At 44.7% G+C, this 14,967-nt stretch overlaps 1 protein-coding gene across 1 annotated transcript; it reads left to right on the forward strand.

Moving 5' to 3' along the window:
• Positions 1-4,825: 4,825 nt before the first annotated feature.
• On the forward strand, positions 4,826-5,773 carry LOC142002317 (olfactory receptor 52R1-like). Its single transcript, XM_074978335.1, has one exon. The coding sequence runs from the start codon at positions 4,826-4,828 to the stop codon at positions 5,771-5,773; it is 948 nt and encodes a 315-aa protein (XP_074834436.1).
• The last annotated feature ends 9,194 nt before the right edge of the window (positions 5,774-14,967 follow it).

A 14,967-nucleotide genomic window follows, 5' to 3' on the forward strand; every position in this document is an offset into this window, starting at 1 on the left:
GAGTAAGTTTGGGGTTGTTTCTACTCTGCACGGCCATTAGACATCCCAGGGCCCCTGTTACAGGGGACGAGTTTTCTCCGGGAACATAAGCTAAAGTGATATTTTTGCTGTGCTTCCCCATCCCATATAATGGCCTCCAGCCCCCGGTGGCTGCATTTCGGTGTCACCATGGGTCCTTCAGGATGAAAGGGATTAGACGATGTATAAAACAAAGCCAAATTCTGAGATTCTGGCCAATACAACACTCATGTCACACCCCGTCAGAGCACCCCTGGGTGTAAGAACTTAATAAAGACCTCAGCAGTCAACTGTGTGTTAATGCGCAAACCCTGTCACCACTTCTCCTGGCTTTACCTAATGCACTGCTCTTTGAAATGCAAAAGGAAGTGTTAAAGGTCTGCGGGGAAGGTGTGGGGGTGCCGATATCCAACATTTACTTGGGAGAAAACCAGGAGGTGGTAGGACTACTCACTGGAACTACCTTTTGTTCAAATGTCAGCATGTGCAAATTTTCTTTTAAATAACTTAAAAAAATCTTTTCTTCTGTCTGAAACTTTTCAAAAATAATTCAGCTGAAAGCAGACCCCCCGTGAGAGACATTTAATCCAGGCTAAATATGTTGCATGTAAGTACTTTACTTTTATTAACTTATAGCTTTAGACTTTGTGTATTTGAATGTTCCCTTATTTATGTGTTCTAAGACAAAAAATTTACACTCCTGGTCTACTTTAAGAAATAGATTGATGGGGCTTAAGGCCAGTCTTAATTCACATATAACACAGACCATTCAATTTCATCCAGTTACCCTCTCCATAAGAATGGCCAGACTAAATTAGTCCAAATGTCCATTGAGCCCAGCTTCCTGTCTTCCAACACTGGCCATGTCTGGTACCCCAGAAGGAATGAACAAGACAGGTAATCATCAAGTGATCCCTCTCCTGTGCCCATTCCCAACTTCTAAGAAAGAGAGGCAAGGTTCATCATTCCTATTCATCCTTGACAGCGGCCATTTGATGAGTCTATCCTCCAGGAATTTATCTAGCTCTTTTTTTTGAATGCTGCTAAAAACCTGGAGTTTCCCCCATCCTCTGGCATATATTCCCCAGGTCAATAGTGAGTTGTTTACACACAGACTTCCTTTTCTTTGGCTTAAACATGTGGCTTATTAATTTAATTTGGTGACCCCTGGTTGTTCTGTTAAGAGAAGGAATAAATATTTTTCCTTATTTACATTTTCCACACCAGACATGGTTTTACAGATCTCTATTGTGCCTTGTTATTCATCTCTTTACCAGATAAAATATCCCAGTCTTATTAATCTCTGCTCATGTGAAAACCATCCCTTATTCCTAATATTTTTGTTGACCTTTTCTGAACCTTTTAAACTTCCAATATATAGTTTGCAATGAAATTTTGACATCTGCTCACAGTATTCAAAATGTGGGCATCCCATGGGTTTATATAAAAAGAATATATTTTCTATCTTACTCTGGCTACTTCTACACGTGCAGCCAACATCGAAATAGCTTATTTCGATGTTGCGACATCGAAATAGTCTATTTCGATGAATAACGTCTACACGTCCTCCAGGGCCGGCAACGTCGATGTTCAACTTCGACGTTGCTCAGCCCAACATCGAAATAGGCACAGCGAGGGAACGTCTACACGTCAAAGTAGCACACATCGAAATAGGGATGCCAGGCACAGCTGCAGACAGGGTCACAGGGCGGACTCAACAGCCAGCCGCTCCCTTAAAGGGCCCCTCCCAGACACAGTTGCACTAAACAACACAAGATACACAGAACTGACAACTGGTTGCAGACCCTGTGCCTGAAGCATAGATCCCCAGCTGCCGCAGAAGCAGCCAGAAGCCCTGGGCTAAGGGCTGCTGCCCACGGTGACCATAGAGCCCCGCAGGGGCTGGAGAGAGAGCATCTCTCAACCCCCCAGCTGATGGCCGCCATGGAGGACCCAGCAATTTCGACGTTGCGGGATGCGGATCGTCTACACGGTCCCTACTTCGACGTTGAACGTCAAAGTAGGGCGCTATTCCTATCTCCTCATGAGGTTAGCGACTTCGACGTCTCGCTGCCTAACGTCGAAGTTAACTTCGAAATAGCGCCCGACGTGTGTAGACGCGATGGGCGCTATTTCGAAGTTGGTGCCGCTACTTCGAAGTAGCGTGCACGTGTAGACGCAGCTATGTGTCCTTTTTCTTGGCTATTCAGAATATTTTATTTTCCTTTTTGACTGGTGCTACAGATGGAGTTGACGTTTCCTGAAAATTATCTGCAATGACTCCAAAATCTCTCTCTCACTCCCTTCAGTGTAACAGCTAATTTAGACCCCATGATTGTATAAGTATGGTTGGGATTATGTTTGCTAATATGCATTACTTTGTATTTCTCAATACTGAATTGCATTCAGTTCCGTAACTGGTGTTAGACTAAGACCTGGTCTGCAGTAGGGTTTTATGTGTCCTAGTCCCAACTGAAATTTTCTTTAGCATCATTATCTAGGGACTGGGTCTTGTCCTCCTTTTTTCCTGTTGAATAGACATTTATGACCTTTGATTCTCTCCCCATGAATATTTTCCTTGATTGTCCTTTTGGTAAGAAATGCAGGTGAAACTCTCCAAATCTCTCTCTTGCTGTCAGGTATTATCTCCAGCTATAAATCATTTTTTTTGTGATTCTTTGCTGCACCTTCTGTAACTTTTTGTATGTCTTTTTAGACATGTGGACTCTGGGACTGGACACAGTTTCACCAGTGCCACGTGCAGAGGTAAAATCCTTCCCTAGCTCCAGCTCACTGCTCCCCTGTTTAAGCACCAGGAGCTCATAATGAGTCGGGTGTCCAAAATGACCCCTGAATTCTTTTATGAGTCCCTGCATTCCATTATAGTGCCCTAATCTGTGTGTCAGGACTGTCCTCTCTCTTCTAAGAGGATACCTTTGCATTTGATTATATGAAAACTTTTTGTTTGCATGAGCCTAGCTAACCAAATTCTCCAGATCAATCCTTGTATGAGCTCTGGCCTCTTCTTTAGCCCCACTCTGCCATCCTTCAGGTAGTCTGCTAATTTTATCTGCAGTGATCTTCCATTTGCTCCCAACTCCTTGATGAAAATATTGAATAACATCCCACCTGAAAGCGATCCCTGCAGAACTAGTAGAAACACTAGATTTTCCTGTCAACGAACCACCGACAAAACCTTTCTCAGATTTGTCAATTAGTCACTTTTAGTTCATTTTATGTAGGCACATTTTTCCACCTCTTCACATGCATGATATCATCCTTCTTGTTCTGAATTAGAAGTGTGGTTTTGATTGGTCAGTTCATAACTCTGATGTTGGTAATTCTGAATCCACTGTAGACACTGTCTAATATTTTTTATTGATTGCTAATGGAGTGAAAAAGATTTCATCCCCTCATGTGATATAAGCACCTTAGGTTGCTTCTTTCCAGAGGCAAAACAAAACAATTTCTTGAACACATCTTGCTTTTCTGTAAAATTAACAAGTTTCCTATCTCCCCTAGGAATTAGCCTGAACATTTTCTCGCATTTGCTTAATTTTAAATACACTTAGTAACTTCCCCTTTCTTATCCTTACCTCTGCCAACCAAGAATTTCCCTTTATTACTTTAGCATCACTTATCAAACCTCCACACATCAGATTGTATTGCTTACCATCACTTTTCCTTTTTATCCCAGTTGTTATATAAGCACTACCCCAAAAAAGATTCCCTCCAGTTTCCCATTGGACCAAACTTTTAGCTCCTCATTTTATTTTTACTAGAGACTGTTGGTCATTTCAGATACCTAATACTCTTCTTAAAAAATGCTCAAGTTTCATTCCCATTTTTACGTTTAATTTTCACCCCAAAATCAGTTTTGCTTATTATTTGTCCCAGGTGTGGAATAAGCCCTTTTATAAGCATTATGTGCTAATAAATATTACTAGTTAGAAATTGTTCTCTGTCCATTGTAACGTCTTCAGTTCCATTCTTCATTGGCCTCTCCTCTAGCATATGATACTTTCTTTGTCTTTTTTCTCAACAAACATTCTCCACTTCTCATGCTGTTTGCTTGTGTCAGTTTCTCCCTGTCTCACAGCCTGTTTCGGAATCTTCTTTCTATATATTACAGCCTTTACAGAGAGAAGATGACCAATGAGCATATGCCCAGAGCAGGTCATTCTCTATCCCATTCCTTATGAAGCTCGACATTGTCATAATTTTGGCCACTGCTGTGAATGAGGAGATGTTTCTTTAGGGCTGCCATTGGTGTTGCCCAAATTGTTTCACGGATGTGAATTCTACTTGGGATGTTTCCCTTTAGAATATGTTTTAATAAAACTGTATTGGTTTTGGGATTCTCAGATTTTGGGTATGCAGTAAAAGAGGAATTCCCCATAATATAGATGATCTAAGCTGGGGTTCATGGCATTAAGGAACAATTATGTATAACCAGTATTAACTTTGAGTTTCCTGATGGTTCCTGTTAACAATTACCAAGCCATGAGGTATAAGAAATATTGAGACATGGAGCACCATCAATATGGAATTAGGGGCCAGTTGTTATTGCTTCACTTCGCTTACTAAAGAAAATGTCATTTTCAGTGTGTGAAGACCAACAAATACTTTTCAGCCATGAGAACAGCCTCTAGTAATGCATGAGGTGTCTAATATTAGCATTGTCTCTATCTTCAGGTATTCAGTACTACAACCATCGCCCTACACCCTGTGCACCACAGTAACTCAGATAGTGTATCTGTAGAACACGCCATTCTACTTTAGAGCTGCACACCTTCTCACCTACTCGATGTCTGAATCCAACAAAACTGACTTCACCAACCCCTCCACCTTCATCCTGGTGGGCATTCCTGGCCTGGAGACAGCCCATGTTTGGATCTCCATCCCCTTCTGCATCATGTACACCACAGCCATCCTGGGGAACTTTGCCATCCTGTTCATTGTGAAGAGGGAGCTGAGCCTTCATGAGCCCATGTACTATTTCCTCTGCATGCTGGCCGTCACCGACCTGGTCCTGTCCACATCCATTGTACCCAAAACACTGAGTATCTTCTGGTTCAATTCCAGGGAGATAGATTTCATTGCCTGTCTCATTCAGATGTACTTCATCCACTGCTTCTTAGTGGTGGAGTCTGGCATCTTCATGGCCATGGCCTTTGATCGCTATGTAGCCATTTGCCATCCCCTAAGACATTCCACCATCCTGACTAACGCCGTGGTGGCCAGGTTTGGCCTGGCTATGGTGTTGCGAGGTGCTGTGGTGATAGTGCCCTATGCCGTTGTTGCAAGGCAATGGCCATATTGCAGCTCCAACATCATCCCTCACACACACTGTGAGCACATGGCCGTGGTGAAGTTGGCTTGTGCTAACACCCGCATCAGTAGTTACTACGGCCTCTTTGTGCTATTCGGTGTGAAGGGTTTAGATGTAATTTTTATTGTTGTGTCCTATACACAGATTGTCAGGGCCATCTTCAGACTCCCCACAAAGGACGCCCGGCTCAAGACTTTTGGGACGTGTGGCTCCCACCTCTGTGCCATTTTTGTCTTTTACATCTCATCTCTCTTCTCCTCTCTCACGCACCGGTACGGGCACAATGTACCCCTGTATTTCCATATTTTCATTGCCAATGTGTACCTCCTGGTACCTCCCGTGCTAAACCCCATCATCTACGGGGTGAGGACCAGACAGATCAGGGACAGGATGCTTCATTTCTTTGTTTTTCAAGCATCTTAATTTTTTCTCTTCATATTCTAGCTGTCAGAGTAACCTCTGCACCGCCGTCTTGTGTCATGGAGCTGGGCCCTCTTCACTGTGTCACTTATTAGTCAGTCAGAGATATTTCAAATATTCCTGACTTTACTGTGCAGGTCAGTGTGAGAACTTGGGGAATCAGGTTGTGTAGAACTCATTGGGTGCCACCATTCTAATTGCTGGTAGACAGATTCCTACAGCTATTAGAATGGCCATACTGTGTCGAACTGAGAGCCCATCTAGTCCACTCCCTGGTCTTTTGGCAGTGGCCAGGCATAAGAACTGCAGAGGGAATGAACAGGGTAGGTCAGTGCCCATCCTGGACACTGAAGGATATATCCTGCTTCAATTTATCTAGCTCTTTTTTTGAACCCTGTTATAGTGATGGCCTTTTCACTACCTCCCAGCACAGAGTTCCACAGGTTGACTGTGTATTGTGGAAACATAAAAAACAAAAAGTGTTTGTTTTAAACTTGCTTCCTCTTGATCTCATGCAGAGACCTATTTCTTATACTCTGAGAATAAATAAAACTAATTTATTTTCCATATGTGTGTGTGCATGTGTCTCTGTGAGCGTGTGTGTGTGATTTGGGGCTACCTAAGTAGGCACATAAGTGCATGCAGCATGTGAAATGTGATCACAATGTTTATATAAGAGATGTAATGTGATATTTCCTGCCTTACTATCTCTCCTTTTCACAATGATCTCCCACACTCTATTAGCATCTCTTCCCTCTGTGCCATGCTGCCTTCTCAGCCTCTTTCCCTATGCTCTGTTCCTGGAGCTCACTTCTTTTCTCCCCTCCCCGCAATATGCACAGAATCAGGTCAGCCTGCCCAGCTCCCATAGCTGCTCTGCCTCTGTTCTGGGGCTGGAATGGGACCTGCTGCCGCCTGACAGGAAGCCAGCAATATGTGCATGGAGGGTGCAGCACTAGGGATTATGGGCAACCAGGAGTGAAGGGGAAAGCCAGGAAGCCAGGTGAAAGCAGCTGAGGTTTGGAAGCAGAGTTCTGAGACCAGCAGGGGAGACAGTGCATCATGGGCCTTGTAGGCCCTGGGGCTCAGCTATCAAGCGTGAGGGCAGAGACCCTTGTGTGGCTTATTTCTTTAACTTTCAGTTCCTTTTGGTTCCTCCTAGCTGGGGCTGAAACATGGAAGGGCCTTTGCCATGGCTGTGGGCTGGGAGCCCTTTGCCTCAGGGCCAGGGAAAGGGATCAGCTTCGAAGTGAGGAGGAAACCAGCTGGGAAAGATAGAAAGGTGAGCCTCTGTGTTGGCTGGGAAGGTAAGATGCTGGTCACAAACTAAAGTTGTTTGGTATTTCACAGGATGGGAGATCTGTGGCACACCTTCCATTAACCAGCTATTTGCACACATATATGACACCTGGCTGAGGCTGAACAGAGAAGCTGAATCTAACATTCACTTCATGGAACTTTTTATCATTACGTACGCTGGACTGCTATGTAGCCCTCTCTGCGTGCCACAAAGGGGCCGAGCCATGCACCAATAAAGTGATTTACTTAAGGCCACATAATGAGTCAGTAGCAGACCTGAGAATAGAAACCAGGAATTCTGACCCAGCCCCCCATTGATCTAGCCATGAACCGGTACTGCATCTCTGTGTTTTGTTAGAAGCAGTGAGACTTTATGAGGGATACGATCAGTGGAGCAGCTGTCCTCCTCAAGAAAGAGGCAGTTATTAAAGAAAGAGCTGAACGCTATAGCCATGTAGCCAGACAAAGTCTCCCCCTTACAAGCCAGCTTGCTCGCTGCCCCCCGCCCCACCGAGGAGCACACAGGGCATGGAAATGACTGCTGACAGCACAGTCTTTGATGCCCTCATTGAGGCCCAGATATGCTAGCTTATCGTGACCCTGAGAAGCAGAAAGTACAGATGGAAGGCTAACAGGCCAGACTGTTAACCAAAGGGGGGGGGACCCTCAGAAATCACCCCAGCTGGCATTGATCAATATGATGCACACACACAATCACCCAGAAGGGGACGTGCCCCGCCCACACAAAAGAATGTCCTGTACTCCTAAATTGTTTGTCTCTTGTCTTACAAGTGCAAACTAAGTAGAAATGCCCTTGTAACAAACTGGCGTCACAAAGACAGACCAGTATGATCTGGCACCATAGATAAGAAAGAGAATACGTAACCCAAAAGGGGTATAAAAGATGGGTCCAGCAGAACTCTAACTCTGAGTGCATTCCACCAACTACCTGCTGGTCGGGTCAGGTGATTGCCTCCCGAGGTCCACAGCTGGGGACGCCCAACCTCGTATTCTTCTTTCCGCGGAACTGAGTGACCAATCCGGCTTGGCTACGCTGATATCGAGAGACGCAGAGAGGGTAAGATACACCCATGCTAGGTCTCTTTTCTTTTTGTGCACAGCTAAAGAATTAGAGCTCTGTAACTAGATGTCATTGTGCCAAGATATTGTGTTAAGATGGTAACAAATATCTTTGTATTGGATTGTAACGTAACTTGTTAACACCTGTACTTTGCTAGCATATAAGAAGTAAACAATAGCCTTTTGTAACCGCACGCTTATAACTGTAGCTTAAATAAACTTGTAACTAGTTAAGCTCTGAGCCTAACCATTTTGTTAACCCTTTTGTCACTGCAACACAGCCGGCACAACAAAAGAACTTTAACTGTTTGGTTACTACAGCCTGGCCGTGGGTGAGTGTGCTAGGAGCTGCCTGCTCTAACAGTAAAAAACTGGGTTGTTTAGGACCCAGGGGAGTACCTCACCGCACATTACCTGGCCACTGGCTAACAAGCCACAAGACGGGTTTCCACACAGCTCAATCTTCAGCATTGTCTTGCTTTTTTACCAGGGACCCCACACTGCCTGGAATTCTACACCATCTTTAGAGTTCAGTGACATGTTCCAAGCAGTCAGTTCAGTGCAGAGTGTGAGCTGAAAGCTGTAGATAGGGTCTTCCTATAGCAGCCCACTGGAAATTATAAAAACTCATCTCCTTTTGATAAATGGAGAGGCTGTGCCACATGTCACCTAGTGAATCCAAGGCCGCAGTAGGATGCTGTTGATGGCCCTAACCACCTACATGGGGGACAAACCAAGTGAGAATCACAAGGGTTCTCAGTATCAGAGAGGTAACCATGTTAGTCTGTATCTTCAAAAACAACAAGAAGTCCTGTGGTACCTTACAGACTAACAGATATTTTGGAGCACAAGCTTTTGTAGGCAAAGACCCACTTCATCAGTTGCATGAGTGTGTGTGGGGTGGGGTGGGGGGGTGTTCAGAGAAGGATTTAAAAAGCGGGTCTCAGTAAAAGGGAGGGCTAGAGCTGACAAGGTCTATTCAGTCAGGGTGCATAACCAGGGATTGAGCAGTAACAGAGAGATAGTTGTGTTAATCTATATTCTATCAAAACAAAAACGCAGTTTAAGTGCTTCTCGACTGTTTTTTTGTTTCAAGGATTGAACAGAGACTGGGAGTGGTCAGCCCATTACAAAAGCAGCTTCTCAGCGCTTGATATTCACACCTCCATATTAGCAACCGACAATGGGCCACATCCCACCTGACTGAACTGACTTGATTTCTTCTCTCTTGATGTTCACAACTCCACATTAACTGCTGATAATGGGCCACATCCACCCTGACTGAATACATCTTGTCAGCTCTTCCCCCCCAATTTACTGAGACCCCCTCTTTAAGTCCTCCTCTGAACCCCCACCCAAATCATGCATGTGATGGAGTGGGTCTTTGTCCACAAAAGCTTATGCTCCAAAATATCCATTAGCCTATAAAGTGCCACAGAACTTCTTGGTGTTTTTGAAGGGTTCCAGCGTGGCTGCCAGTTCCCCTTCAGTCTCTCTCTTGCCTCCTGCAGCCACACCCAGCCCTGGTCAGGCTTCATGGGAGAGGGACAGAACAAACACAAGCAAGGAGGGGGCTTACACCACCCACATCCCTACCTCACCCCATTCTCCAGGGACACCCATCCTGTCCTGGAACCCACATTCTGCAGCTGCGTGATCAGGGCCTCAGTGGTTGACTTTCCCATACCATACTAGTTCCCCATGGATTGTTAGCTTTCCAACATGGCAATTTTCCAGAGGGTGATGACAGCGCTCTTTGGCAAGGGGAGGGAGGATCTCAGGTGTATGTCTCATCACTTCTGGGCAGGGGTGCAAGAACAAGGAAGGTGGTCTTCTTCTTTCTGAAGTTGCAGATCCATTGATGGTCTCTCCAGCACTCCAGGGTGATATGGTCCCACCAACCCGCACTGGTGTCCAGATTCCAGAAGTTATGGTGCATGGGGTGTGGTCTTTGGTGGGTGGCCTCCAGGTGGTGGATCAGCTCTTGCTGCCGCCCAAGTAAACTCTGCCAAACGGGCCCAGGAGGGGTTCCTGTTGGTCCTGGGAATCAGCCTTCAGCAAATGCTCCACAGCCCACATCAGGAGCAGCAGGGGCTGGAGACTGGCCAGGGGCACCTCTGACTCTATGGCAGGTGGTTCTGTGGTGTCCTGGATCAATGCAAACAGAGCACACAGTGGGAATGCTTTGCTGTTCCTTGGGGAATTAGGCAAGTGAGCAGGGAAATCTGAGAAATGGCTGTCCAGGGAGGTCTGTTTAAACATGAGTCTCAGATAGACTCAACAGCAGCCACTCAAAGCAACTGCTAATCTGATGCCCTGCCTGAACTGTTTCTAGGTGGCCTTAAATGCGATTAAGCCTCCATTGGGTGTGAGCGCTCTATTTTGAAATAGCTGAGTGCTATTTCAAAATATATTTTGTGCGTAGATGTGTTATTTCAAAGTAGGATATTTCAAAATAGCTATTTTGGAATATCATATTTTGAGGTGTCTGTGTAGTGTTGATGGGACCTTGTACAAATCATGTTTCCCCAGGCTTGAGTTTACCTATCTGTATAATGGGTTCTGTTCCTAGACTCTTTCCTGTCTTAGGGCTTTTGAAGATGTTGCAATGACAATGGCTGCACAGTAGCATGATAGTAGAATTAGTGATCTCTGATCCCTTAGCCAGAGCCCCATATGTTTATAGAAAGGATTTGTGTCTTCCTCAGTCACCTGCACCTGTCTGCAGGTCCATCTCTCTGCTACTGACCCAGACATCCTGGGCATTTACTGGGTATCAGAGCAAGCAGTGACATATATATTTTTTTCCTAATCAGCTATAATTTTTAAGCCTACACAAATACACAGAGCAGCCAATTTCTCACAGAGCTCATGGGTTCTCATTTCCCCTTTAGGAAGGCCCCTTACTTAATGTTTACTCCTAAATGAATAGTCACACGGAGAGGTAGGCATGTTAGTCTGTATCTTCACAAAACAAGCATGCAGTCCTGCAGCACTTTAAAGACTAGCAAAGTAAATTAGGTGATGAGCTTTCATGGGGCAGGCCCACATCTTCAGACTATCTCCATATCTGAAGAAGTAGGTCTGCCCCATGAAACCTCATCAACTAATAAATAATTTTGTTGGTCTTTAAAGTGCTGCAGGACTGCTTGTTTGTTTTGTTTACTTCTCAAGCTGGATAAAGAGCACAGGAGTACACACATAAAAAAAGTGAGACTGGTTAGAGAGTGTCCAGTCTGCAGCCTGTTTACATTCAGATGCAGCTGCTCCCCGAGAAGCTGAGCAAACCCCACTGGGACAGGTCAGGGACATATTATAAATTGTGCACACTGCTGTCTCATCTCTAGGCTGAGAGAGGTGTGGGAGACGGCTAACTGAGAGGGATTCCCAGTGACAATACTTTGGTCTCAGAGTTCACAGGTAAACATCTTTGAGGAACTCACGTGATACAAACCAGTGGACCATGGTCGTCATGAGATAAAGAATATTCCCTCCAATACATGAGATAGAGAGTAAGCCTGGGGTCCTTTCTTCTCTGCTCAGCCATGAAACATCCCAGGGCCCCTGGCACAGAGGAGCAGTTTACTCCAGTAACATCAGCTAAAATGATCCTTTTTGCTGTGTTTCTCTACCCTAGGTGATGGGCAACAGCTCCAGGGTAGCTGCATTTAGGTGGTACAGAGGATCCTTCAGGATGAAGGGGCTAGTCAATGTACCGTGCCCCTTGGTGTACAGACCTCAGGAGCCAACTACTTGTTAATATACAGACACGGTCACCTCTTCCTCTTTGCTTTCGCTAAAGCACTGTTGTTTGAAGAGTAAAAGGAGGGATCAAGGGGTCGGATTGCTGTTATCTGACCTTTTCTTGACACAAAGCCAGGAGGTGCTACGGCTCCTCAAGGGAACAATTATAAGAATTTTTTCAACAGGAGCAAATCATTTTTTCTCCCCGCTACACTCAGGAAGTCTGATGCTCTCTTATGCCTGAAACTTTCAAAAATATTTCAGCCACAACTCTTAAAGCTCGTCAAAGTCATAAGCAACTGCAAACCAGTTCCTCTAATGGAAGGTGTCAGACAGCCATAAGTCAGGGAGGTGACAGCAGTACCATCTGGAATGGCTAATCCATTTGTGAAGCCCATTCAGCTAAGATCTTTGCTCGAACAAAATCTCTATCAAGGAGGTCCACAGCCCACATATATAGCATGTAAGTAGTTTACATTCATTGAATTGTATCTTTAGACTTCAAGTATTTCTGAATGTTCCCATATTTATGTGTTCTGTGAGAGAAGATTTAAATTCCTGATCTACTTTTTTCACAGATTAATTCATGGGGCTTAAGGCCAGTCTTAATTCATAAATTCATTCAATTTCATCCAGTTATACTGTCCGTAAATATGTAAGAATAGCTACACTGACTCAGCCCAAATGTCCATCAAGCCCAGTATCCTGGGAATGAGTACAACAGGTATCATCAAGTAATCCCTCTCCCATTGCTCATTCCCACCTTCAGACAAAGAGGGGTTCGGGATACCATTTTGACTCATCTTCGATAATGGCCATTGATGGATCCATCCGCTCTTCCATGGATGATGTTAAAAACCTGCTGCTCACACCAGCCTCTGGTAAAGAATTCCCCAGGTTGAAAGTGTATTGTGTACACAAATATTTACTTTTGTTTGGCTTAAACATGTTGCTTATTAATGTAATTTGGTGTTAGCCGGTGGCCAGGTAATGTGCAGTGAGGTACCAACTATGCCCTTGTTACCGTCCGAGTTTAAAACTGCAAGAGCAGGGAGCTTGTCGCTGCAAGCAGCCAAGACAGGCTGACAGATTCCCCTGGGTCCTAAACAACGCAGTTTTGTACTACTGGAGCAGGGAGCTGCTAGCACTCTCACCCACGGCCAGGCTGTAGTAACCAAACGGTTACAGTTCTTTTGTTGTGCCGGCTGTGTTGTAGTGACAAAAGGATAACAGGGTCAGGCTTGGATCTTAACTAGTTACAAGTTTATTAAGCTACAGTTATAAGCGTGTGGTTACAAAAGGCTATTGTCTACTTCTTGTATGCTAGCAAAGTACAGGTGTTAACAATTTACGTTACAATCCAATACAAAGATATCTGTTACCATCTAACACAATGATATCTTGACACAACGACATCTAGTTACAGAGCTCTAATTCTTTAGCTGTGCACAAAAAGAACGGAGACCTAGCATGGGTGTATCTTACCCTCTCTGCGTCTCTCGATATCAGCGTAGCCAAGCCGGATCGGTCACTCAATTCCGCGGAAAGATGAATACGAGGTTGGGCGTCCCCAGTTGTGGACCTCGGGAGGCAATCACCTGACCTGACCAGCAGGTAGTTGGTGGAATGCACTCAAAGTTAGAGTTCTGCTGGGCCCACCTTTTATACCCCTTTAGGTTACGTATTCTCTTTCTTATCTAATGTGCCAGATCGTATTGGTCTGTCTTTTGTGACGCCAGTTTGTTACAAGGGTAATTCTTACTTAATTTGCACTTGTAAGACAGGAGATAACCAATTTAGGAGTACAGGACATTATTTTGTGCGGGCGGGGACTTCCTCTTCTGGGATGGTTGTGTGGTCATCAAATTCATCAATGCCAGATGGGGTGATTTCCTGAGGGTCCCCCCCCATCCCTTGTTGACAGTTTGGCCTGTTAGCCTTCTATCTGTACTTTCTGCTTCTCAGGGTCACGATAAGCTAACACATCTGGGCCGCAATGAGGGCATCAACGACTGTGCTGTCAGGAGCTGTTTCTGTGCCCTGTGTGCTCCTCAGTGTGGGGGGGGGGCAGCGAGCAAGCTGTCTTGTAAGGGGGAGACTTTGTCTGGCTACTTATGGTGACCCCCTAGTTATTCTGTTTTGTGAAGGAATAAATATTTTTTTCCTTATTTATATTCTCCGTACCAGTCATGGTTTTAATAGATTGCTATCATGTGACCTTTTCGTGATCTCTTTTCCAAGATAAAAAGTCCCAGTCTTATAAATCTCTATCCATATGACAGATATTTTTTATTTCTAATATTTTGTTGCTGTTTTGTGAACCTTTTGAAATTCCAGTATATCGTTTCGACCTTTTTTGATATGAGGTTTTGACATTTTTTGACTCATTGTATTCAAGATGAGGGCACACCTAGGATTTATACAGAGGAATGTCATACATTCTCTCTTGCTATGTGCTCCTTTCTTGGTGCTTGCAAACATTTTCTTTCTTTTTGACTAGTGCTACAGGTTGAGAGGGTGTTTTCAGAGAACTCCCCATGGTGACTCCATACGCTTTCTCTCTCTTGAGTGTAACAGCTAATTTAGACCCCTTCATTATCTATGTATAGTTAGGGTTACGTGCACCAATATGAATTGCTTTGTATTTTTCAGTAGTGAGCTGTATTCAGCTTCATAACTTGTGTATGACAAAACCCTGGTATACAACCTGATGTTATGCAACCCATCCCATATGAATCTGCACACATGAAAGCGAGAAGGGTTTAAAAAGTGAGAGGCAGAGTGACCAGGGGAGCGAAGTGGACAGGGGGCTGCAGACATGGGAGTTTAAGAGGGAGAGCAGGTGATCCCACTGCTGAAGAGGCTGCCAGGTGAGAGTACTGGCTTTTGGGGTGAGTGAGTGTGCTTGAGTGTATGAATTCTGAACTGTGATTCTGATTTCAGGTGGGTGATTTCAGTTTCAGTTTCTGTGGCAGTTGGGACTGAGTGCCTGACCTTTGTCCAATTGATTGCCTTTGATCAGCCTCAGGATCAGCCTTCCCCTGCATGACTAAAGAGGGGTTAGGCCTGACATA

The sequence above is a fragment of the Carettochelys insculpta genome, chromosome 1 (genome assembly GCF_033958435.1).
Source record: "Carettochelys insculpta isolate YL-2023 chromosome 1, ASM3395843v1, whole genome shotgun sequence".
NCBI classification, from domain to species: Eukaryota; Metazoa; Chordata; order Testudines; family Carettochelyidae; genus Carettochelys; species Carettochelys insculpta.